This window comes from Phasianus colchicus, chromosome 2, assembly GCF_987193195.1.
Source record: "Phasianus colchicus chromosome 2, bPhaCol1.hap1.1, whole genome shotgun sequence".
Classification (NCBI taxonomy): Eukaryota; Metazoa; Chordata; class Aves; order Galliformes; family Phasianidae; genus Phasianus; species Phasianus colchicus.
In genome coordinates this window covers 46,296,213-46,321,542 of record NC_143437.1, presented here as the reverse complement: position 1 = coordinate 46,321,542, position 25,330 = coordinate 46,296,213, and the positions used below count along the sequence as shown (strand labels likewise).

The following is a 25,330-nucleotide window of genomic DNA, read 5'->3' as shown; positions in this document are numbered from 1 at the left end:
TGAATTATTTTAGCATGTTTAAAACTTCCTGTATATTGATAAAGACTGTGTAATTTGAAGGAAACAAATGAAGTGGCTGAAAGCAAAGATAATATAAGCAGTCTGTTATAGTTGGAATACAGTCAGTAAGTACTTCATTTCATTTATCGCTGTTTCTGACTGAGAATGAACTCTTCAGTAGCACTGTAACATTCACTCGGTTGGAACTGACACTGAAATTCTGATTATGGAAGCAACAGATACAGTTTCCACATCTAAATCTTTGAGGTATTCAGTTCATATTCTGTGCCATTTAACGCAATCAGGTTAGTGAATGTTTACAATATTAATTATATTTATATATACATACACACACATATTCAAACCTACACTGAAATTGAAAATACAGGCTTGATTGTTGCTGTCAGTTTAAGTCAGTGGAACTGCAGATGCTTGTAAAGGAAGTCTAGTTGAGTCAAATCTAGCTCATTATCAAGTGCTCTGTTGTGCTGCAGTTGCCAGTTTAGACTGGCTATTGCAGTAGCCTGATAACTTTATTCCCCTTTCCTTTTCTTCCTTAAAAAATATTCTAGAAATTTCCAAGACAAGGAATTTGCTATCAACCATGAGCTAATTCTGTTAACTTACGAAATCAATTTCACTTAAATATGTTTCAGTACAAGGAATCAGTAAGGTATAAAAGCATGTGATTGAAATAATAACATGAATGGGGTCATGTGACATATTCAAGAACTATTCAAAGTTGGTCTGTGAATCCATAGACGTTTCTGATCATGTTTATCTCAGAACAGGAGAGGCTTTTGGCAAAAATATTTTTGTAGGACCAAGTCTTCCATAATGATCTTAGCTTGGGAATATTGTGCCCATGTAAGTGTGCAGATAATGTAAGATAATGCAAACCAGGAAAGAATCTAGTTAACTCTATGTGCTTTTTTCCATAAATTTCAAAGCACTGGGGAATATGGAGGGAGGCATAACAAATTTCAGACAGCTTGTACAATTGTATTTTCATGCAATAAGGATCAAAAAGTAAGTACTGACAATGATCTTGTTCTTCAAAAATATGTGTGCTTATAACTGTTGTTTAAGGTAATGGAATACATACGTGTAATGTACAAGTGTGACTTTTCAAGGAGAATCTTCATACACTTACAGTGAAGTACACTTTCCTGTCCTTCAGAGGCTAGCATTGTTCATTAACATGACAGATTCATTTTCAGGTTCATCTCCAAACTGTTATTCCTTCAAAACAGGTGTGGAGTGGAAGAAATCAATGAGAAGTGATCAGCTGGTGGCTTACAGTCGAGGTACTGCTCCTCAGCAGCCACCTGTAGCTCCTGTTGCTGAAACTGCTAATGGAAAGGCAGCTGTGGGAGAGCTCAAGCTCCAGTGGAAACAGGTCACTATGATACACAGCAACATACACACGCCAAATTAAGTAGTAGGAGTCCCCTGTCTATGACCTACTCTCCAAACTATGCCATACACATCTTCTGGCTCTTGGCTGCAAACTGTTGCCGTGACCTGTGGAAAGTTGCTATGCTTCAGACTGTTTATACACTCATTCTTGACTGCACTTCATATTTTCAAGTTAGTGTGTTTTTGTTGTTGTTTTTTTTTTTCTCTGTTGTTTGTTTTTTGTTTTTGTTTGTTATTGTTTTACAGCTGGGTGGAAACAGCAAAGATTATTTCTGTGTCAGGTAAGTGAATTCAATAAAGTTTGCCAGGTTAGCTGAAATACAGTTTCTTAAAAAGAGAAACAAGAACTCTGAAGTTGAAAAATCGGTAAATACAAGAAACCAAGAAGATGAAAGCTGCAATGTATGGGATAGATACAGTGGGTATAATACCATACTAATACACGGAACAAAGATGATGGAGTTGATATTCAAGATCCCTGTACACTGTTGTCTACCAAAGTGTTAAATCTACTTCTTTACTAGCTTTGGCTGGTGGTGCAATTGGTTTTTCTTGTATGTGGTAGGACAGCTGGGTAAGCAGGGTGATTTCTGGAATTTTTTTTTAATTCCTCCTACGGCTTTACGTGTGTTTTAAAGATGATTCCTTGATCTCTTACTCAAGAGTGGTTGTAAAAGGCCAGTTTCAAACAGTGTACCTTATAATGAGTTTAGTATTGCAACCATTTATTGTTACATACTGATTTGCACTTGAGAACATCAAGGTACTTAGCAGTAATTAAATCTTTACTATCCACTAAGCATTTACTCAAGCCCTCTGAGTAAATCCCTGGCCTGTCTTCTGCCTGTTTGTGCCAGGCAGAAAGGCCACACTGATGCAAGGGCTGCCAGAGCTCCAGATGGGCTTGGGATGCACCTCACTCACTGAGGCCATCGCCCCAGCACAGATGCGTTGTGTAGGGATGGTGGGGTCCAGAGGGCTCCTGAGCCAGGGACACCCCAGGGGAGGCAGAGCCCCATTGGGAACTGGCAGCACTCCAGGGTGTGAATAGAATCACTGTCCACATGGACAGAGGCAGCCTGGGGAGCGCTGGGCCAGAGTGAATGGTAAGGATGTGGGTGGGAGAAAGCCATTAGGAGAGGCAGGTACTGATCTCTGGTGACAGAGACAGGATCTGAGGGGACTGCATGGAGCTGCGTCAGGGGAGGGTCAGGTGGGGGATGGGAAAAGGTTCTTCACCAGAGTGAGGTGGGCATGGAACTGGTCTCCAGGGTACTGGTCATAGCCCCAAGCTCTTGGAGTTCAAGGAGCATTTGACAATGCTCTCACACTTTGAATTTTGGATGGTGCTGTGTGGAGTCAGGAGTCAGACTCGATTTTTATGGGTCCCTTCAAACTCAAGACATCTATGGTTCTGCAATTCTGTGATTCCCTGGTGCAGATGTTCCACAAGAAATACATTAGGCTGGCCAAGAGCATCCCTCCAAGAGCTATGTGAATCACTTTGCTTAAAGTAGGAACTGAGCTGCGTTCTGGGTTTGTTTGCAACATTTGTTGGTATCCGAGCATTGATGAAACTGATACAGCATACTGAAAGGGCCCTCTGGTGAAATATATTGGGACTTTCTAGTGCTCCTCAAACATTTCAGGCTGGGAAAGATGCAGAGATGATGGCTTGTCATTTCTACTGGAATTTGGAAAACAAACCCACTATACCGGTTATTTCTGTATGTGTTACTGTAATGTTATTGCATATTTATGCTAACCAGTTACTGTTAAAATAAGAAATTATTATTTTTGTAAGGAAATATGCTACACAAAACTGCAAAAATGATAAAAATCTCCTGCAGTGTCCCATCTATCATTTCAATATTATTTTCCAACACAATTCCTAAAATGGTTAGTCACGCTACAACTTCTTAGCTTAGCCTGCATAAAAGACTGCTATTAGCACTAGGCAGCTAAAACAGTAAATGGAGTTATCACTCCTCTGAAGCAGCAACTAAAATGAAGAAGTTGGAATAGCAGTGTTTATCTGGTAATAGGATCTTAAAGTATTTAAAATTCTTTCTGTCTTCAGATTTTACCACATAACATACATGGATTTCTTTTTACAGTGTGCTGCCTCTTTTCTATAATTAGAGAAAACATTTAGAAATCGCAATAACTCTTTCTCAATATCTGTACAAGAAAGAAAATGACCAAAAAAGGGAGTAAAGTCTAGTCTAGGAAGGAGCACATCAGCCAAAATGTGCAATTGGGGGAAAAAGAAAACACATCTAAATGTCATCTCTTCTCCAACCAGATCCTTTTGATATCTTGTGTTTTGGTTTTGTTTTTCAAGCTCTGCCTTCGCTACAGATTTCCCTACTTGGAAATATTATTGTTTGAGATCACTGTTCAGCAACAGCAGATAAAGCTGTGCCAGGCAGCAAACAGGCCCAGGGTGTAAAAGTTTACAATCACTAAGGAACATGCATGCTACAGACAGAGGCTGCCTTGCCACAGAATTATTCAAGTTCATCTGCCACTTCAGTAGTGTCCACTGCCATGTTCTGTTTCTATATTTAGTAGACACTTTTCATATAAGAAGACTATGGTGAAGATTCAACTTGGAAAGCTGAATTGTGGACTGTCAAACTTCTTGGTTAGTGTCTTTATTATAATTTCAGCCAGCAATTCTCTCTCTGTAAGTAAGGAATTAACTTTCCAAGTTTCATGGACATAATAAAAGTTTCAGAGCTCTGAGTTCATGAAACAATTTATGTCAGGAAGAGACAGTATAAGAAATCATAAGGATTTCTGTAGCATAAGGAAAACACAAACATCACTGTGTTGCCGTTTATTGTTAGATTTGAGGAAGGCCTAGGCACACAGAGCTGCAGCTCTGACTATAATGCTACAGCCTTCAGAGCCAACAAGGACACAAAGGCACAGTATCAATTACCAGAATCAGATGGGCCACAGTGCTCTCAGATGGTAGTTTATTCCCACATGAATGAAAACAACAGCTTCTGGGACAGCTAAAAGCAATTTAATTATGAGGGTTTTGGCATCTTTATGCCAAAGCTTTTCGATGGGACCATGCTGAGTTGGAATGGGGACTTAATATAGCAAAACCAGGGAATGGTCCTGTTTACATTTGTGGCTGTTGAAGATGACCGGCTTACAGGAAAGGCTTTTAGGTTTGAGAACAGTGTTAAGGACTGCAGGGAAAGAGTGCTGGTCATGTGGTATGAGGATAAAGTATTTTGGCAAAGGAAATTGGTTTATCATTAATTCCTTAGGAGGCTTAGGGTCATGCATAAAAGTAAATTTAGGCTGATAGCAATGGCCCAAAAGTGAAAGTATTTCTTCAATTTCTGCAATATCCAACTACGGTAGCACATGTATGCTCTCTATTGCCCCTTCAGCCTTTGACTCTTTGATAAAACACCAGTTTAGAGATGAGAAATCCATAGACTACTCAAAACTGGCAGTGAACATTTACTTCTGAGCTTGAAGCCAAACCTTATGGTACTTACACAGTCTTTCTTACATAGTCTTAGATCTAATGATGACCCATATCATCCTGTCTACAAACCTCACTCTGTCTACACCTCACATTTTGGTAGTATCCATCAATAAAAACTTTTTTTTCTATCCCTGCTGTTCTTAACCCATAGAACTTCAGAGTCACAGCCAATCTCCACTTCTGGCTCTTATCTCAATCTTGCAGGAACCAGAAATAAATCACTTTTCAGCCTTTCTTGTTTTAACTCTCAATGTTAGCCCTATATCTATATTACAGTATAATAATCACAGTCAGAAAACCTATAGCCACCTGAGAAACAATCCAGTTTGTTGAAAATCCAAGATATTCAGTCCTCACTTACTAGTTTGCCAAAACTGCCCCTCAGTTTTTAGGTATAGTCTGGAGACCCACAACTAATAAACAATCATCTACCTCTCTCAGCCCCAACGTTTATCTTGAGTGAGTTTTTGAGGAAAGTGTAGGAACTCAAGCATGCCATTCCCTGCTATTTTTAAACTTAATCCAACAGCCAATGTTGGTGCGTACAAAATGAATTATAGTGAAATATGGAGAAGAAATGGACTGAATTATTTTGACAGCTAGTATTTTGCACAAGACTAAAAATATATTTTTTATTGCTTCACCTGCAGGTCTATGATGAGGGTTTGGTACATAAAGAAGTTAAGCTTTTTTAAAGGTACATATATGTTGCTGGTCTTTTTACATTAACAGCCAGGAATTAAATTATCAGATGCATTGCTGGATCCTGCAGCTTCTTAGCTCAAATGGTGCTGGAATGAACAGCTGCATATCACAGAATTATTATGGTGGGAGAAGACCTCTAAATCATTCAGTCCAGCTATCAACCCACCACCACCATACCACTAACCCATGTCCTTCACTGCTACATCCACCCTTTTCTTGAACAACTCCAGAGATGGTGACTCCACCACCTCTCTGGGGTTTTATGTAGATGCAAGATGCGTTTAGGGCTACTGTCACATTTGGGGTAGAAAATTTATCATTACTCTCTGTATTGCCCATAATACTAAAATGAAAGTGTATGCTACAAGGGTAGATACTTGAAAGATAATTATTAGATAACAGGTAGCTTGACTGTAAGGTTGAGCAAAAACAAGGATTAAAAAGTGTTGCTTTGTTCCACAAAAGCAACAGGGCTAGGAGGAGGGCTGGTGCTAACAGAAATGCATGGAGGACTGCCAGAATCCCCTTCACTTTGGTTATGTCTGGAACAGTGGTGGCATATCACTTACAAAAGTTGAATTAGGATCAGTGAAAATGAGCTCAAGCATTCTTAAAAATAAATTTGGCAGTACATACTCTACAGTGTGTCATCACCACTGAACACAGGAAACAAGCAGCCACCTTTTGAGGCAGGATTTCTTTTGACTCACTGAAAGGCCTTCATCCTGTTCCCAGAACTTGACCTAAATAAAGTTACTACTTCTCTGTTTCTGTCTTTAAACGCTTCTGAAATGGGTGTATTCAGACAAGGACTGTCCTATAAATGGTTGGATCGCATCCTTTCCCTCAATCTTTGCAAGCCCTGAATAATCCTACATGTAGGAGTTGCCAAATTACAGCCAGAAGGGCAAGCCAGAATGCAGGCAATAGGGAGCTGCAGAATTCTTAAAGAGCTGTCTACCACCTGCTGCCCACCCCCAGCCCCTCACATTTCTGGTCTCACCACGGCTGGTGTCTGTCTGCCCACAGAGAAGGTACAACTATCCTGAGCACTAAGCGTGTTACTTGGGACCAAACCTTGAGACTGTAACACTGTAGGTGTAGCAGTGATTTAATGAGGTGTTTGCTGCACTAAATTCAGTCTCTCCAGAGTAATTGCAGCAGCTTCATTTAACAAAGCAGTAACACTTGCTAAAGTCAATATACATAACGTGCAACCTTTTGCAACCTCACTTCATTATTTACCTGCTGAGGTAACAGTCATAGATGCATTGAATACCCCGAGTTGGAAGGGGCCCGCAAGGACCACCGAATCCAACCCCTGGCTCCACAGAGCCCCTCCCAGAATCAAACCCTATGAGAGCAACGTGAAACAACTCCTTCAACTCCGGCACTCGGTGCCGTGCTCGCTGCCCTAGGCAGCCCGTTCCATGCCCACCTCTCTGTGGTGCAGCCCCTTTCCCTGACCCCTAGCTGCCCCTCCCCTGACACAGCTCCGCGCCGTTCGGTCTGGGGGTGGGACACGTTGAGTTGGGTAGGGTAGGGCAGTTCAGCAGATTTTCCGCCTGACCACTTTTCTGCCCGACCACTTTAGGACTAACCAAAGGTTAAAGCCTATTAGTGAGGTAATTATCCTAAGGTCTCTTGAGCACCGACCAACCACCTCGCTAGGACCCTGCTCGAGTGCTCGGTCACGCTGTACCCAAGCTCCGTGAGGGAGACGAGCCCTTAACGCGCGGGCAGCGCCGACGCGTCCCCTCCAGGTCCCAGCCGGAGCGCCCCGCCCGCCCCGGTCCCCCCGCCGGAAGTGAGGGTGCGGGGCGGCCCCTGGCGGCGGCACGGCTTCACTCCCCCCCACCCCGTCGCCCGCTGCCCTCGGTCCGGCGCGGTCCGCCATGCTGTTCCGCTTCGGCGTGGTGCTGCCGGCCCGCATAGCGGAGGGCGGTGGCGCGCTGCTGGTGGCCGGCTCGCGGCCAGAGCTGGGCGAATGGGACCCGCAGCGCGCCGTGCCCATGCAGCCGGCCCGACCGGCCGCGGCGCTGGCGGCCCAGGAGCCGGTTTTGTGGCTGGGGGAGGTGCTGCTGTCGGACGAGGACACCGCCAGCCCTTTCTGGTACAAGTTCCTGCGGCGGGAAGGCGGCCAGCTGCTCTGGGAAGGTAAGGGCGGGGCCCGCCGCTCCGCCCCGCTGGAGCGGGCAGCGAGGGGTGGGGGTGGCAGCTGTCGTAGCGGGTCGGGCTGGGCAGCGAGAACTCGGTTTCCGTGAGCTGCTCTTGTAGATGCAAGAGTGTGAAGCTGTAAGCGTACCTCTCGTCGCTGAGGATAGTTATTCCTCATCCTCTTCAGGGGCGCAGATCACAGCCCTTCTCAGGTGGTGGGAGCCCAGTCCTTGGAAACGCTCAAGGTCAGGCTGGACGGGGCTCTGAGCAACCTGATCGAGCTGTAGGTGTCCCTGCTCCCTGCAGGGCAGTTGGTCCAGATGGCCTTAAGGATCTCTTCCAGCTCAAATGATACTATGATTCTGTCAGAGACTGAAACCTCTCAACTATTGAGTTTGTTCTGGGAACATACAATTTACATCTTCAACCACTGTTTATGTGGTGTACTAGTGATAGTTTTATTTAGTAGTTAAAATAAACAGTATATTGCGCCTTAAAAAGCATTTTAATCGTGCCTTTCTTTTGCAGACATGCAGGAAAGTGAATTTAAGAAATAAAAATCTCAGCATCTTTCCCATGAGCCAGAATTGGGTCTATTTTTTTTTTTTTTTGAAGGTGCCAAGTTCTGTTGGTGTATAAAGAGGTCTTCACCACATAGAATATAAAAATAATATATATATTTTAAAAACTATTCCAGACTGTTGAGAATCTGTAATTGTAAAGTGATGGTTCCTGTTGAGTTCAGGACTATTGTTACCTCAAGGTGGTTGTCTATACCTAGGAGTGCATTTTGTTAAGTGTGGTAGATTCTGTTTGCAGTAGTGCTGTTAATACAGTCTTAGAATTAAACTGTGTGGAATTTTGTTCTTGTCAGTGTAAATGCTCAGCAGTTTGAGTGAACTGCTTAGCTAGAATGTTAGAAAATAAAATGGAATATTATCCAAACCCAGACAGGTTGGTTGGTTGGTTTGTTTGTTTTTAATTTCTCTCATTCATATCAATTATTTTTTTTCCAAAGTTGTTATTTACAAAAACAAACAAACAAAACTATTTGCTTAAATCCCTAAAATTTATTGTTCTTCATATAACAGATGAAGGGAGCTTAATGTTATTCTATCCAGTAAAAAAAGAGACTGCAAGATAATGCACATGCCATATGTTTTAATGGTTTTATCGAGCCATTGATGGAAAGACAGGTTTGGATCTTGTCTGATTTTTATTGTAAAAATCACATTTTGGAAAGATTTTTTTTTTTAAATAGAACATCTGCAATTTTGAAGACACAGTTGTGAGAGAAAGAGGAATGTGCAGGACTACATTTGCTCTAAATTCTTAAAATCTATGTGTTGAGGCTTTCATATGTAACCAGAGAAAACTCCTGTCCAGCTAAGGATGTGAAATAACACAAGTCATGAAAAATTGCTGTATTTAAGAAAATTACATTCTTTTTTTTTTAAAGTAATATACTTATGAGAATCCCACTATATATTATCTTTTTTTTTTTTTTTTTTTTTTTGTGCTTAAATAATACTACAGCATCATACATTTTGAGTATAAATTTAGTTCATCTTCACAGCATTCAGTGTGATGAGAAAATGGGAACAGCAAATGAGGGTATCTGTGGACTAGAAGAGTCACAGCTGTGGGCAGTGTTCTTTGGCTTTTGGGTTTTGTCACATGGCCTGATAGGAAGCTGTGGGGTCAGGCTTGGCCAGTGGGAAGGTTGGTGGCTCGTGTCCTGTGTCTTGAGGGAACTGGTTCCCCTCTGTAGGATTATGAGGTAGGAGAGGAGGCTGTTTGTTTCCCCGAAGGGTCAGATGCTTACAGTGTCCCAGGGTGATGACATTGACTCTGGTGTTCACCTGGCCTGTGCCTTAAAGCCATTGGGCTCTTCTGGTTCAAATTGTGATTCCTGCATGTGCTGTGGTCCCAGTGATGTTTCTTTGGGAATTATAATTTGCTTACCTGGAGTGAATTCAGCTGAAAGGCCTGAAATTCAGGAAGATTAAGTGTGCTACAGTATTTATAGAAAACCAGTTGATGATGTTGAGCTCCTTAGAAAAGTAAAGGAATGTCCATACTATCATCTTTTTAACTACATCCTTTCTGTATTTCTGTACTCTGTTTTTGGTGTAGATTCATCAGAATTGGATTTATACACCTCTTTCAGTCTGGAAAGTAGAAGTACATTGTGCCTAATGTCAAAACCAAATAAATGCAAGATGGAGTTTATGGTTGCATTTATTCGCTTATTCATTTGAGCTAATGCTTGAACACTAACAGTGCTTCCCCCCTCCCCTCTTTTTTCTGTGGTCCAAATAAACTGTAGGTATTATGCAGGATAAATTTTCCATAAAACAACAGAGGAGATACTAAGGGTATGCCCCAAACTGTTCAGAGATGTTGTAATATGGTCTCTTGTCATGTTAACTTTTGAGAAGGGGAAAATAAGATGTTGATCATGTTCACATAACCATTAGTTTGACGTAGTGAGTACTTGCTTGAAGCTTGACAAATGATACAGTAATACCAGTTAAGGCTAAGGAGCACAATAAACCTGGTTTCTAGCAATTTGTGTACCTGAACAGGGCATTATTCCATGGGAAAAAACAAAACAAAACAAAACATTATTTTTTGGGGTAGATGGTTCTCTGTGATTTCTTAGGGGCCCACAGTTCAGTTTAGAAGCAGTCTCTGGCTCAGTTTGTTGACTTGGTATGGTCCTCTCCAGGGAATTGTGGCTCAGTGACTTTGTAGCTTCTCTTTATTTTGACTTTGGCTACTCATTTTCTGGAAAAAGTGAAAAGAAACCAATTCGTTGGGTAAGCTATTTTATTCTAAGAATTAAGTAAGTAAGGTTACTTAAGGCTTAAGGAAATGGGCTTTGATACATCTTTCTGTTAGAGTCTATCATGTTACAAACTTCTCTCTCTTTGGACATATCAGACCTCACCTTATTTATTTATTTATTTATTTATTAATTACACTTTTTTGCTCTTCTTTCTGCTACTGATTTCTTAGATGCCTTCTTAGTTTGCTGGATCTGCCTGCTCAGCTTGATGCTCCAGGAGCTATGTTAGCTGTCCTGGGGCAAGGCCTGCAGTGCTGCCCCTAAGCAGTGCAGAGCAGAATTTAGGGTCTGCTGGGACTTCCCTGCAAATGGCAGAACTCTTCACAGCAGCTGTTCTCACAGCTTAGTCCAGCTGCTCACAAAAATAGGCAAGTTATTTTTAAGTAAGTACTAATTCATTTTTTAGAGTGCAAACATGAAGTTGTCTTACTTCTCGGTTAACGTCTTTTCAGCCCTTTTATTGGAGCTGTTTTATGCAGTACTGCTCCCACTGGGTGTCGCCATTTTACCTGTGTATAGCCGTGTACAGCTTCTCTTGCAACTGCTCGCAAATCTCGTCAGTATTTAGTTTAGCATCATCTGTTCCACTTTTGAAAATAATGTAGGGTTTTATTTCCTTTCTCCACTCTAGTCTTGTTCTTAAGAAAACAGTGTCTAGGAAGAAACGAAAAGTGCAGTAGGACGTTGGTTGCTGAATAATTGTGTAGGGTACACGTTTCGTTCATGTGAGTCTGTTGCTTCCTGCACCATGCTAGTTGCTCTGGCACCTTTCAGATGTGAGGAAACTTTGTTATGAGTAAAACTGAATAATTTTGAAATCTGCTTCTGAATGCAGCATAATGAATGGAGAGAAACTTTCGTTTACAAAGTACAGTAGCTCCTGGTCTTTTGTTCTTCAGCTCTCTCAATACATATAATGACATGATGAGTAACAAGTTTTTTCTTCCTTTCTGTCTGTGTGTCAGCGTTAAGCAACTTAAGCTGAGCAGTCTACTGGAGATGTATAAAGCAATGGAGAGTTGCCCAAGAAACTGCAAAATTAGAAGAGTGAAAATAAGTATGTGCAATGGTATTTGCCAAATCCATACACATGACTTGGACAGGTATGTGTCATTTCCTACCCACAGTGATAATTGCAGGACAGCTCTGACTACTGTGAAAGGCTATTAAACATTTGTGATTGTAATGATAAAATTAAAATAAATGTGTTGTTTATGCAAGCACCTCACTTACCATTATTGCTGTCCCCCACCTCACTCCTTGTCTTCACTTCTAAGGGAGAGCAGCATTCAGTGTGGGTCAAGAATTTGTTTTCAATGTTGAAAAGCATTGAGCAGTTGAAAGAAAGGTAACTGGGTTAATCTCTTGTTTAAGATTTTGCCCTGGTTACAGTCCTGATGTAGCTTGTTTCCTGCCTATAATTTAGTAATCTTTTCTGATTTGTTATTAAGTAGCAAACGGTAATATACAGTACAATACCGTACGGGGTTTCAGAGCAGTTAAAGACCTCTACATTATGTATTTTGTTATTACCATCCATTATTCTATCATTGCATTTATTTAATTCTTTTTTTCACCATCTGAGAAGAGTGTTCATTTCATGATTTGAATTCTGTTTGAGTTGCTTTTCTGTGGCTTAATCTGTATCATCAGATTGGACATTTGGCTAAATGTCCTTAGTGTAGCAGCAACTCCCAGTGTGAAACACCTGTGCTTAGGCAGTCTTAGAGAAATAAAACAGATGTTTTTGAAAGTTGCCTTAGAAAATTTTTATTTTCTCATTAAAAACAAAAATCTTGTTGGTAAACAGCATTAAGTGCTGAAGAGGGCTTTCTTGTATACCATTTATTTGTAATTTTGGGATAATTAAAATATATAAAAAGAATATTTCTAGGGGTAGGCTAATAGACTAAAGAAATCTTGAATTAAATCTGGATTTTAATAAGATTTAAAGCTTACTTTGTTGGTTACGTATATCAGTCCACAAAATGAGAAATTGAATCATCTTGATTTTTGTCTCACAGAAAATAAACTCACCATGAAATGGTCTTCTGCTTTTTGGATACTTTTAGGGGATTAGCACGTGCAAGGAAACATTTCTGAAAACCAAACCAGGCATGAACAAGGAGTTAGTGAGCTAGTGTGGCAAATTAACAATTTTCTCTTGAGCGCTATTACATATTTAAGCAGTACAAGAAATATGCCTACTGTTTTCTGCACCTAAAGGGAAGACAGATTAGTGACAACAGAAAAGGCATTGAAAAGCAGAGCGGGTATACTTTTATTAAGCAGGCAAGTAAGGATTAGTACATGAAATACAGAATTCAAATGTGTTCTTTGGCAGTATTTGTCTGAGATGTGAAAATAAAGGCCGGCCATGCAGGAGCTTTGCTTAGATTCTTGAAAGATGGGACTTCTGTCTAAGGGTCTGTGACCTAGATAAATTCTAGGGAAATTCAGCTTCCCATATCTCTGGTTTTTAGCAATCAATAGCAATTCAGACTTGGTGGGATTGAGACAGGTCATGTTTCCAGACATGAAAGGTTGAATGTCTTTCTGACGGACAGTAGGGGGACTTCAGTGGCAGAATCTGATGTAAAGGATAAGTAAATCTGAATATTGAAGGTGTAGTGGTGGAAGTCCAGTTACAATAATGTCTGGTAATGACATTGCACAGCAGCATATTTGAGTAATTGTAAGAATTGTATCCAAAAGAGAACTTGAGGATTTTCTCCACTGTCATATAGATATGAAAGGTAAAAAAAAGTAGCAAATACTTAGACTTTTAAATCCTTCATTTCAGAAGTTTTTAAGTGTTTCCTTCAGTTCCCATTGCTTTATTATTCAAAACAAAACAAACAAACAAACAAAACAACAAAACTTCAATTTCTTAATACCTCTTCATTTCCCTACTCCAAGAAGATTTATATTAGATCATATCATAGAATGGCCTGGGTTGAAAAGGACCATCATGATCATCTGGTTTCAGTCCCTCTGCTATGTGCAGAGTCACCAACCACCAGACCAGGCTGCCCAGAGCCGCATCCAGCCTGGCCTTGAATGCTTATGATGCTATTGAACTCTTCCAGTGGAATTTCTAAACATGAACTTGAGGTATTCATTTAGCTTGTTAAAGGAAACCTAGTTTAATATTTCAAGTTATTTGTAATATTTAAGCATAGTTGAAATTTGAGTCATGCAAAAGTTATGACAAACATTAAAAGAGTAAGTTTTTGCTCTCACTGTTTTGAAAGTGATCTGAAAATTACCTGACTACTTTCTTTTTGGATTTGTTCATTGCCATTGAAGCTAATGTGTGCATCTGAAGTCATCTAAGTAGCCCTGTGGTTTTTCAAACCTGGTGGTGAACTGATTAGTACGCCGAGCTTTTTGGACTTCGGAAGTTTGGAAAAGGAATTCATGTGGTTTAGGATCTGTCTAAGGCAAGAATAAGATACAGCCATTCTGCACCTCGTAGTTTCTACATACCAACTTCCTTCACATCATAAAAAATAAAAATTAAAACTTCTACCAAGTAGCAGCACAACAAGCTGGTAGCTGGCAGGGCTGTGGCTAGACAATATATGAAACAGCTTTGCTGTAAAGCCACTCTCTGCAGAAACAGTGGAAGAGTTAATCTTAGGTTTTCCTCGTTCATTCGTGTGTTTTTCTTCAGGGCACTTAGTGGTGTTGAGAAATTTTGTCATCTTAGATTTTGCCCATTATCTATTAAGATCAAGCTGATAATTTTACCATTGTGACTCTTCTAAATCATGGTATAGTCTGTGCAATTTTATGAAGATGAATATACTGTTGGCAGTGTGTTGCATTATATTTTTTTTCATACCTGCAGCATAGCTGTAATAAGATAGAAAATGAAAGTTTTTTCTTGTATTCTGTTACTGCACGATGTTAGTTCCAATCTCAGAAAATTTTCTTCTGGTTCCTACTGATCTACTTCTGATCCTTGATCTTTGGACATCTTATTCTTATATCTTCTTTTGTTTTTCCTTTGTTTTATTCTTGTTTCAGTCTCTTGCCAGTGCCATTTTTCAGCTACAAGGGGGACGTTTTTAAAATTAAAATGATAACAATAAATATTTGTTTGTTTGTACAGCCAGCTTCTTTCATATAGCACTTTGATCATCCTTCATACGTGTTAAACCAGAAGCCGTATGTGCAGTTGTGCAGATTTGTTCAAAAGAGCACTTTGCAAAGCTCAAACCGTAAGCATGGCTGCTGATTCCTTTGTTCTTGAGTAATTCCCCCGATTAGCAGATTCCACTGAGCAACTGTGAGCAGTAGGAAGAGCAACAAGTAGGTTACAAAACCAATGGGACTTTATAACTTAACCCCTAGAAACTTGTTTTTCATTTCTCTTTCTGATAAACACTTTTGCCGTGAAGAGTCACAAAACTGGAATTCAAACAAAATCATTCTAGACCTTACTGAAAGAAGAAGAGTGCCACCCTATCATTTAAACTAGGTCCTGTATCTCTGAGTTTCTCTTGTTCTTTAATTAGGAATGCCCAAATGATTGAATAACAAGAGGTTCTCTACTGTTTAGATGGTTAACGCACCCTTTTTCATGGGTAAATTATACATTTTTCAAATTGTTTGTGTATTTGCCTCCCAAAAATAAATAATTGAACAGTGTTTTGCCACTCGAGGAAAAAAAATCATTATGTAGAAATGGTTTGGGCTGGAAAAATATGTCCTTCCTATTGTGTATTGTCCTTTCTCAAAGTGCATTTGTATTTGCCTTCTTTTCTCTAAAGATGAACAGTGGAAAGCGGATTTTATTTTGTTTCTATTTTATCTATGAAAAAGGAAGTTTTCTTATTTAAATCCTCCCAAATCATTGAGGATGCACAATATTTTACTGACTTTACAAATTAAAATTCCACTCAAATAATTGTTTGATTTCTGTGAAAAGTACGTGGAAACCTGCCTAGTGATCTGGTGCTGGGTTCTATGAGCAACCTGTGAGAAAGTGGCATTTAGTTCTGAGACCCACGTTCTTGTTCTCTTGCAAATGCTGTTGTGGGGGCATACAGCTCCTCATAAGAACTGCAGGAGCTGCAGAGCAGCAACTTCAGGGTCCAGGGAGCGATGGGAGCCAGAGCCCCACAGTCACTGGGATCCCTGCACTGTGGGATGCCAGCCCTCGGGTGGTCCGTGCCACTCCCAGTCTGGTGGCTGGCACTGAGCTACCAGTTCACGGCTTGTGCCGTGCTGAGCTCAGCATCCTGGCCAGCCTCCATCCCAGCTGGAAGGAGGGAATGAGGCGCCAGGTCGCCATGACTTTGGGGTCAGAGCTCACTCTGCTTGAGCAGGGCGTTTTAGTGAGAGCTGTGATGGTTTTTCACTCTTGGAGGCTGCTGGAGTCATGGGGAGTTTATTCAAAGTAGCTTGAAGTTTTCATACAAGTTCTGGGTAAGATTGGAGATAACAGCCAGTGTGAGGGAACAGTAGCATTTACGTGGACAAAGGGTTCCTTTGGATGAGAATTTGCCTTGTATCCCACCTAAGGATTTTGCATTATGCAGTTATGCTCAGCACCAGCATGCTTCAAAGTGTTTCCCTCCTAGCAGAATGAAGTCTAGAGTACCCAGCTTGTAATTGGGAGCCATAGTCCTACATTTGCTCAATCTCTACACGGGACTGGCCAGTGGTGCAGGATTTATTGCTTGTAAAGATGTGATATGCACTTGCAGTCCTGGAAGTATATTGGATTGTAGTAAATTAAACCCAGGGCCTCCTTTGTTTGTGCTAGGCCACAGAAGGAATGAAGAAGGCCCAGGCACGCTCTGACAGGCGAGGTTGCCCAGAGTGATCAGATAGCCTTCTCAGTGTGTCTGAGCTTCAGATACGAAGACTAAATTTCAGCAGTAGGCCTTCGGTGTAGCTAATTGACTTTGTGAAATGCTTTGACAAATGAGTAAATAATACTTTGTGCTGCATGTACCATTTCTGTTTGGAATGCTGCTGACTGACTTAGTGAAATCACTTAGAAGATCTAATGTGAGCTGGGATGGAGGGGTTAAGTAGAATAGGAAGTTGATGTGGATATGAACAGCTTCAGTTATGAGCTCATGTCTAGACTCTGTGCGTGAATAGTCTCATGGCACTTCTTTCTGCCCTGGCCACTTTTCTCTCTGGTGCTTAAGCAGGAAGTAAGAAGTTAAAAAGGGCAGCAACACATTCTCAGTGCACTCAGATTCAAATTCTGCTAAGCTTGATGCCATTGCTTTCATCACAATTTGTTTCCTTCCAAACCAACAAGCTACTAATGAACCATGCTGTTCAAACAAACAACTGGGCCAGAGTGAGGAAGTGATGTTCTTTACTTGTAGGTTGGAAAATCCTATGCTGCAACTAGTCAAATCCAGAAAATAATTTGTTTGGCCTGTAGTGGCAAGAGAGGGGAGAGTGCTGTACCAAAGTTTTATCCTGCCTCTGGTAGCTATTTTATTCTTTGCATGAACTCCTCCTGTGGTTCTGAGAGGTCTTGAGCTGGGTCTTTAGAGTCTGACAGCGATAGAGTTGATTGACTTTCTCATAAATGAGGTGGAAGGAGCTTGCTCTATTAGAGGGTAAGCTGAAATTAAGGCATGCTTTGCCTGAGCGTACCATGAGGCTGAAGCACCTTGCTTCAAACAGAGGATACTCATGGTAAACAGTTTATAGAAACAGGGCTGGAGAAGGAAGGACTGAAGGTTGTGTAGTAAATGTTTTCTGCTTATCCCCCAAGCTGTGCCTGTTTTCATAGTTGTATGTGTTCTGCAGATGTATAATAGAACGTGTAACAAAAAAACGTAAGTGGTCCTAGTTGTTTTCTGTTTGAAGAACTGCTTATGATCAGTTAACTTGAATAAAAGCTGGTTTAATTGGCTGACTTTTATTTTTATATTACATGACTCTGAGATAGAAGTTAGAGCTCCAATAGAAGGGATTGAAATCTCTTAAATTATCATTTTACATTTTGCCTCCAAATCTGTAGTGTGGCTGTACATAAAAAACTGTTCGTTGCATCGTTATTTCACGGCAACTAGAAAAATTAGAGTTTTCCTTTGGCAAACTCTGCTAGCAGATGCATGATGTAAACTGATAAAACAATGTTCACTTTTCTAAAAACTTGTTTCTAAACTGCATCTTGTGAAGCAAGTGGTGGCAGGAAGCACTTGTGTGGGAAGTAGGATCTGTTGGATGTTACCAGGGTAGTGAGATCTTGGTTGCTTGTGCCAAGAATTTCCTTCTTTCATAACTCTTGGAAGAGGGATTTGGCATTCATTGTTCTAAACAACTCACTATGATCTTTTTTTTTTTCCCTTCCTTCCCCATAGTAATATTTTTTTAAATGTTGTTATTCTCTTCCCTTCCTGTCTGAAATCATCTTGCTGTATTTGTTTTTGTATTCATTTTGTTTCGCAGCCATTGTGTTTCAGTAAGAAAGGTGTTAATTCATAAATGAGTATGTAATGTTAAGAGAAGTAAAGAGCTATGCAATTCTCATGAAAAGTGCTATGAATGCAAGTTGTTATTGCATACTCAAGTATGAAAATGAAAACAGAAATACAGCGATTCTTGTTTGAATGTAGGCCACAGCAGGAAGGTGATGTTGAGTGGTGCAGAAAAATCAACAGTGATAAATAACAGAGAAGGGAGCTTTTCAGAATGAGAATTGACAAAATCTGTTTAGGGAACAAATGAGGCAAATGTCTATAGTGGCAGTTTACTCCTAGTTTTGCTGTGTGTGATTGTAGGCTAGATAAGGAAATGGATCAAGGTGAAGGTGAAAAGATTACAAGGCTTGGAGGCTGCTGTCATTTAAGAGAGCAGATGATAAAGAAGAAAGGAGGAAGAGAGCCAAGAATTGAAGCTGAAGGAGGTGGATGGACTGTGGAACTGGCAAATGGTAGTACGTGAGCCTCATGCAGAAGCAACTGGAAATGGGCAACTGTAAGATATCTAGTGACGCAGTTGTGACCACAAATTTGAAGAGTGAGAAGATTTCCATGTCTTCTGGGGCTTATTAGCATCTTAGGGAGAGGAGAAATTAAGAGGGAGAGGATGTGCTTTGATTGCCAGGATCCACCCCTTCCCACACCTCATTTAAGGGTTGGCAGTGGAGGTGAGGGCATCACTTGCCAGAGATCCCTGCCTACCTGAGGCCTTCCAAAGGTAAGCAGCTCTTTTCGTGCATCCATGGCTGCTGCATTTGGGCTCATTCGTGTTTGCTGTAACCAAAGACTTTGCCACCCTACAATTATCGTCCCATTATAACGTTGCAAGTACAGAAAGAGAAAATGGTCCTCTGCCTAGTATTTTCTTTTTCTTAGTTGGTAAGTAATAGTATTTTACAGTATGATAAAGAATACTGTATTGTATCTGGAAATAAGGAGTTTTTTTCAGCTTTATTATTAAATGTTTGTTTTATTCTCTAATCATTGCATTAATACATCTCCTAAAATGCTCTTTAGAAAATTTCTTATGAATGATGCTTGGAAGCATTTACATGATATTGAAGGCATTCCTGCAAGCATCATTTTACTGCAAAATGTTCTAACATTATTAATAATGTATAAGTGTAGCAAGTTTACATTAAAAGCAAGCCTTAGACTAGGTGATTTTTAATTGGTGCAACAATTCCTACATGGCAGTCAGTATTACAATAAGCCTGTAAAAATGGAGCAGGAAGAATATACATGTACTGGACTTTTGGAGGCTAGATAACCTTTTCATTACTGACACGAGCCTCTTCATTTTAGATTGCTTACTGTGGCATGGTGTTAAAAATTGGTTGCCTGTAATAAAGCTCAGACTTGATGTAAGATAAGTCAGAGGGGTAATGGATAGTAGATAGTGGATAATGGTAATAAAAATTTCTTACTTTACTCAAGATCATTTAAGGTAATAGTGCTCACTTGTTGTTACAGGTGTAGCTGTCTCTCTCTGGATCACCTTGGGGAACTTTTCCTGTATACAATGAGACTCCAAAGAGTACAAAGCAGTCATTTATTGCTTAGCAAACATAAAAGACAAGTAGGATGTAATGGGCTTCTAGGCTAGGCATTAGCATGCTTGTGATCCCCAGGAGGATAGCTGCAAAGTCTTTGCTGGCCAGGCAGAGCCTGGAGGAGAGCCGGTCTTCAGTGCTTCTAAATTGCTGTCTTCCACCTGCTTACTTTTTCTTCCTATGAGATTTTATACCATTTATGTCAGTGTTTTTTCTTTTGAATCCTTTCTGGTAACAATCCAGTCTTTACAGCCCTACCTTCTTTTTTGCACTTGTACCTTTCTTATCGTGCATGGCTGTGCTGTGTATTTTCTCCAAGGTCTGTCTCATAGCTTAGCTCATTTCCTTAGAAGTCTGAGGCAGGGTAATGAAGCTGTGCAGTATCAGTGCTAGACCTTGAATCACAGAAAGCTGAACCCTGGAGAGACAGATCACACAGCAGAAATGTTACATGCTGAGGTCAAATATTATCAAACATTAGATGAGGAACTTAAATGAAATTAATTATTCCTGAACTTCTGAGTGCCACAGTTCACTATTTGGGAACCTGATAGAGTTCTACTGTTGTCTTTAATTTATTCACTACAATTGATGTTGAACGTTTTGAAGCCATACTTGTGTTCTAGTTATTTCAGGTGTTAATCGTGTTCTAGAAATGCAGTCTAAACAGGTAGCAAACACTACTTCTTGCCTTAAATGCTCAATTTGCATCTCCTGCAGATCTTTTTTTAAATTTTCTGGATACACTACCTGCAATTGTCCTTTCTTTTGTTCTAGGTAATGGGCCCCATCATGATCGAAGTTGTGTTTACAACCAGAGCAACATAGTTGATGGAGTGTACTGCCTCCCGATAGCACACTGGATTGAAGTCTCTGGACATACTGATGAGATGAAACATACAACTGACTTCTATTTTAATATTGCAGGACATCAAGCTATCCACTACTCAAGGTAAAAGACAGATCTGAGACTTATCTAGTGTCAAATACTGAAACAGGGAATCAATGTGATGTTAGAAAACTTTGAATTAGAAGCAACGAGTGGCAGCAGTTCCTCAGAAAATCTGAACAAAGATTAAACACCTCTTTGCAATTAGGTATCGTGTTTTTGCAATAATGAGGAGAGATTCTGTACTCAAGAACACCTGCAGCCTGTGAGGAACTGTTAGTTGTGCCACATAAGAAAATGTTTATCTGAGTAATTTAGTGTTTGTAAATATGCATCTATATAATAAATGTGTGTGTTGGGGATTATTTTGCTGAAGTACATCATTTGGGAAAAAATATATAGGGTGTCATATTATTGCTTATGTGTGAAAGCAGTGGCAATTAGTAACAGCCTTTATAGGTATATATATGCATCTTAAACATAATGTATGTGATCTTTTTTTCTTAAAAAAAAAAAAAAAAGAGCTAAAATTTAAGGATGTCTTAGAATTTATATTCTTAGTTGGAGTTCTGTAGGGTCCAACTGATTCCCTCAGCTTTTTGAGTCTAGAAGACTCATGTGAGCTTGGATTCCTCTAATCATAGCTTGTCTTTGAATTACTGGGTTCAAGAAGTGCTGCTAGAGCCACTGCTTTGTGAGGGAAAGCAGAATGAGAAGATACAAAGACCTCCAAAGCATGCACTGAAAAAGTCTGTCATGCCTCACTGCTGTCTCACCAGTGAAACCTGCTGGCCTAAATTAGGAGCCAGCAATACTTAAATTGAAGACAGTATGCACAGTATGCACCCTTTGGGGCTGCACATAAAGCAGAGGTTGTGTTTAGAGCAGCAGCCTTAATACTGGTGGCTGGCAGTATGCACCAAGGATTTGGGGATCATTTGTAATTTTGTCCCTGTCTCCAGTTCTGGATGTGGTAAGAGATTTTAATTAACAGTAGTTGCATTGCTGGCAACATTGATATGGCACCTGTGCTGATGTTGGCTATAGAGAGGGTTAATGATCCTAAAGGGTTACCTATTGTTTGAAGAAGTCAAAGTCTGTACTTTCACTGAGTCTTGGCATTCCTTTGTGTGAATTTCTCTGGATTGCTCTTTTGGCTACTCTAGCTTTACTATCTTGTCTCCTCCCTATGCTGTTTTGTTTGAACTCTGATAGAATGGAGGAAGCAGAATTTTTTTCTCATATCACTTGCAGTAACAAGGGAAAGATATTTTTTTTTTCACCTTGGTATCTTTTGGAATATTATGGATTCATAAACACTGTTAAGCATATGCAGGTATGCATGTGACTTGGTACTGTTTTCTGGAGACTCCCTCGAGCTATGTAATACTCCTGACAGAGTGTTATCTGTATCTTAAGCATCCGTTTCCAGCATCCTGTCAGAGAAATGATCTTGTTTCCTCCAAAACAGAAACTTGTCAATCCCAAATAATCTTCACTTGGCAGAGAAAGTTTGTGAGAAAGAGGAACAGCTGTCAGAAGGAGAATACATAAGTACCAAAGGCTAACTTATCTTTCTTCCCAGAGGCAGCAGTGATCCATTTAATACTGCCTTATCTTCATGCATGCATGTTTCCAAAATGAGGTAAAAACCTGCAGGTTGCACTAAAGAATATTTTGAGTAAATTTTCTGTGCTAGGTAGTCATTTCCCAATGAGGATCTCCTCTGTTTGCCTCTCACATACACGTATCTCCATTGCAAGACAGTATTATATAGAGAGCTTCAGTAAGTAATTTTTATCTCATATCTTTAAGCTTTATTAAGTGAGCATATCCTGTAACAGCACTGTTGCGTAACTATTAATACTTTGAAGATATGCAGCCTTAAATGACTTTTTAGTTATTAACAGCTGGGGACAGATTCACATGCCCAGTCGTTATAACAAAGCAGCCCAATGCTACTGGCTAGTTAATTTTTTTGTTTGTACAGTTAAAGTGACCTGATAAAAATTCATTTATTTTTTTTACAGTGGTTACTGTGGATGTTAGCATCAACAAAACAGGAAAAAAAAAACCAATACAAGCAAATGAAACCAAAGAACAAGCCTCTCCGTGTTTACAGCTGAAAGCTCGCTGTATGGTCTGATCTTAGTTCCATTTGAGATTATATTTTCTGATGTTATTAGGTACCAGTAGTACGGGGATCTTTAGGAGCATGAATTCTGAATAATTCCACTGGCTGTAAGATCTTTAGATAGCAGTGCTAGCTGGAAAGAAGTTTATTATCAGGGAAGGCTTTTGACGTGGTACTGATCTGTTACACTAAATAGGATTGCCATGTGCAAATCAGGTGGAGAGGAAAGTTTATCTCCATCAAAATGACCTTCTGCATGAGCTGCTTAAATGATTCTGCTTGTCATCTGTCTAATCACAATGATTAAAAGTAGTTGTTCTTAGCTTCACTACCACCTTGTTTCTTCAAAAAACATGTGCTTAAATTTTAAGTGAGACGTAGCAGTATGAGATGCTGTCGGAAGTCTTTCTGAATAATGCTGAGGCTGACAGCTTTGAGGAATCATATTTATCTTAATGATGCGTATGTACTCACTCATAAATGAGTGAACTTATACTTCAATTTACATTTTGAGAACTCAATTTGTGTTGATCACTCAGGTTGGAGAGTATATGGTGCATTTTTTAAGAATAATAGGATGTGAATTTTTTTTAAAGTGTGAAATTGAGTTCACTCGCAGTTACATAGTTGTGACTGATACCTATGTAGTGTTAGTCCACTTGTTTTGGAAATGTACTGACATGCATTACTTAAATCTGATCTAGAAAAAATAATAGTACCTTTCTCCTTTGTGTTAAGTATTAATGCTATAAGGACAGAAGAGTTAATTTAGAACACAGTCATTTTCCAAATAAGAGTTATTGTCATCTTTTTTGAGGAGAAGATGGCTCCAGAAAATCTCTAAAAATGGGTCATTTCAGCACTGTTTCAATTCCATTTGTGAAAGATGGAACTTCCTAATTTGGAGGTGTTGTATATCTTAATACTTATTTAAAAAAAAAAAAAAACCTCTGCAATTCTCAGAAGAATGCCTTTGTATGAGATTGGAGAAGGAGTGACACCTGGAACATCAAAATCCTTAAATAGTATGTTGGAGACAGTGATGCCTGATGATAGAATTTGGTAATACGGGAAGGTGTATCATTGAGAGGAAAGGTTATCTGGTTACAGTTTTCTATTATTAGAATGATTTTATGTCCCTATTTTGTTATTTACTACCCTCCCACCTCTGAGAATTGCTACAAAAGTAAGGTTGGCAGTTATCATCAGAATACTGCTTTAATGCCTCAAAAAGGTAAACGAGAAGCATCAGGATTTTGCCCTGGATTATTCCTCATCCGCTTGCATATCTACACTGAGATTTTAGTGTAAGTCAGGGGTGCACATTTTATGTAACTTTTCCAAATCATCCCTACTTATCACACTGTGCTTTATGTTGTAGAGGAGTCTAAGAGTGAAGAGAGTGAATCTTGTCAGATATAGCTAAACTAAAGCTTTATAGTTCTCCTGTGAAGATAATGTGCGCTTACTTGGTTGACAAGCTTCTTTAGTCTGGGCAGAAAACGATCTTGTTGGGTGCGTTTTGCCTGAGAATCACTGGAGAGAAGGAGATAATGTAACTTCATTTAACTAGTTGAGTTGCATTTACTGCTGTTTGAATGTTGCAAGAACTGATGAATTTAAAGATATTCTTAAAGACATCTGTGGTAGGACTCAGTTTAAGGCTAAGTTACTTTGGATGTCTACGTAGAGCTGTTCAACTCACTGGTGACTAGGTGTCTACTTTGGAGTGAATCAAATAACTAAAATGGTCTCCAAACAACACTGATCATGCTATAGTTTATAATGATACTTTAAACATCCAGTTAGTTGTGTCTTGTTGGTTGAAATTGAATATCTAGTGTCATTTGAGGTGGTCTGGAGTTTACTGTCAGTCCTCCAGCTGGTGCAATGCAAGAACATCATTTTTTATAGCTCTTTGGTCACATCTGTGAGTGCCACACAGATGTTCCAGTTGCTACTGGACATCTGGGATGTTAGGAAGGCTGAGCATGAACAATTCATTGAGCACTGCTATTGCAGAGGACACCTCAGGTCTAGGAACCTTCATCTTTCCCTAGCCTACATTAATGTATAACGTTCATCTCAGTTCAGTCCGAGGCCTGAATTACCTTTGAATTGTGCAACTGGAAAAACACAAAAGAGAGCGCTTTTACTTGCTTTTTAATTTGGGGAGAGTTTCTCTTCTGACTTAACTGTTTTTAATTCATTTGAAAAATGAAATACCTTTCTATATTGTGTCATTCTAAGTAATTCTTTTATTACTGAAATATTTAAAAAAAAAAAAAAAAGAAGCTCTACAGAGGAAGCTGTCATTAAAAAAAAAAAAAAACCTACAGTGCAGTGAACTATGCTACTGTAGTAGAAAGCTGCACTGATACTTTATGCCTACATTATAAACTAAGAGATGATGATGTCTACTGAGATTACAGCAATTAGCATTAAAAGCTGAGAGCTAGCTGTCCCCTGTGCCTGGAGAAGACTTGTGGCAACAATATTAGAGAAAAGAATAAGAAATAATGAGCTACAGATCAAAAGTTTTCCATTGTATTCTAGCAAAATAATCCTGATTAAAAATACTTAACATAATAGCAGTTTGTGCTTTGATTTCAGTACTGGAGGCTCTAATTGTGAAGTTATCT

The 25,330-nt window shown here is 39.7% G+C and overlaps 1 protein-coding gene across 1 annotated transcript in view; it reads left to right on the top strand.

Annotated features, from left to right (window-relative positions):
• Positions 1–7,447: 7,447 nt before the first annotated feature.
• EPM2A (EPM2A glucan phosphatase, laforin) overlaps positions 7,448–25,330 on the top strand; it is a 38,952-nt gene continuing 21,069 nt past the window's right edge. Inside the window, exons 1-2 of the mRNA XM_031612352.2 lie at positions 7,448–7,795; positions 20,443–20,617. Of these exons, the coding sequence (XP_031468212.1) occupies positions 7,534–7,795; positions 20,443–20,617 (437 nt within the window). The 5' untranslated portion in view covers positions 7,448–7,533. The remainder of the gene's footprint in view (positions 7,796–20,442; positions 20,618–25,330) is intronic.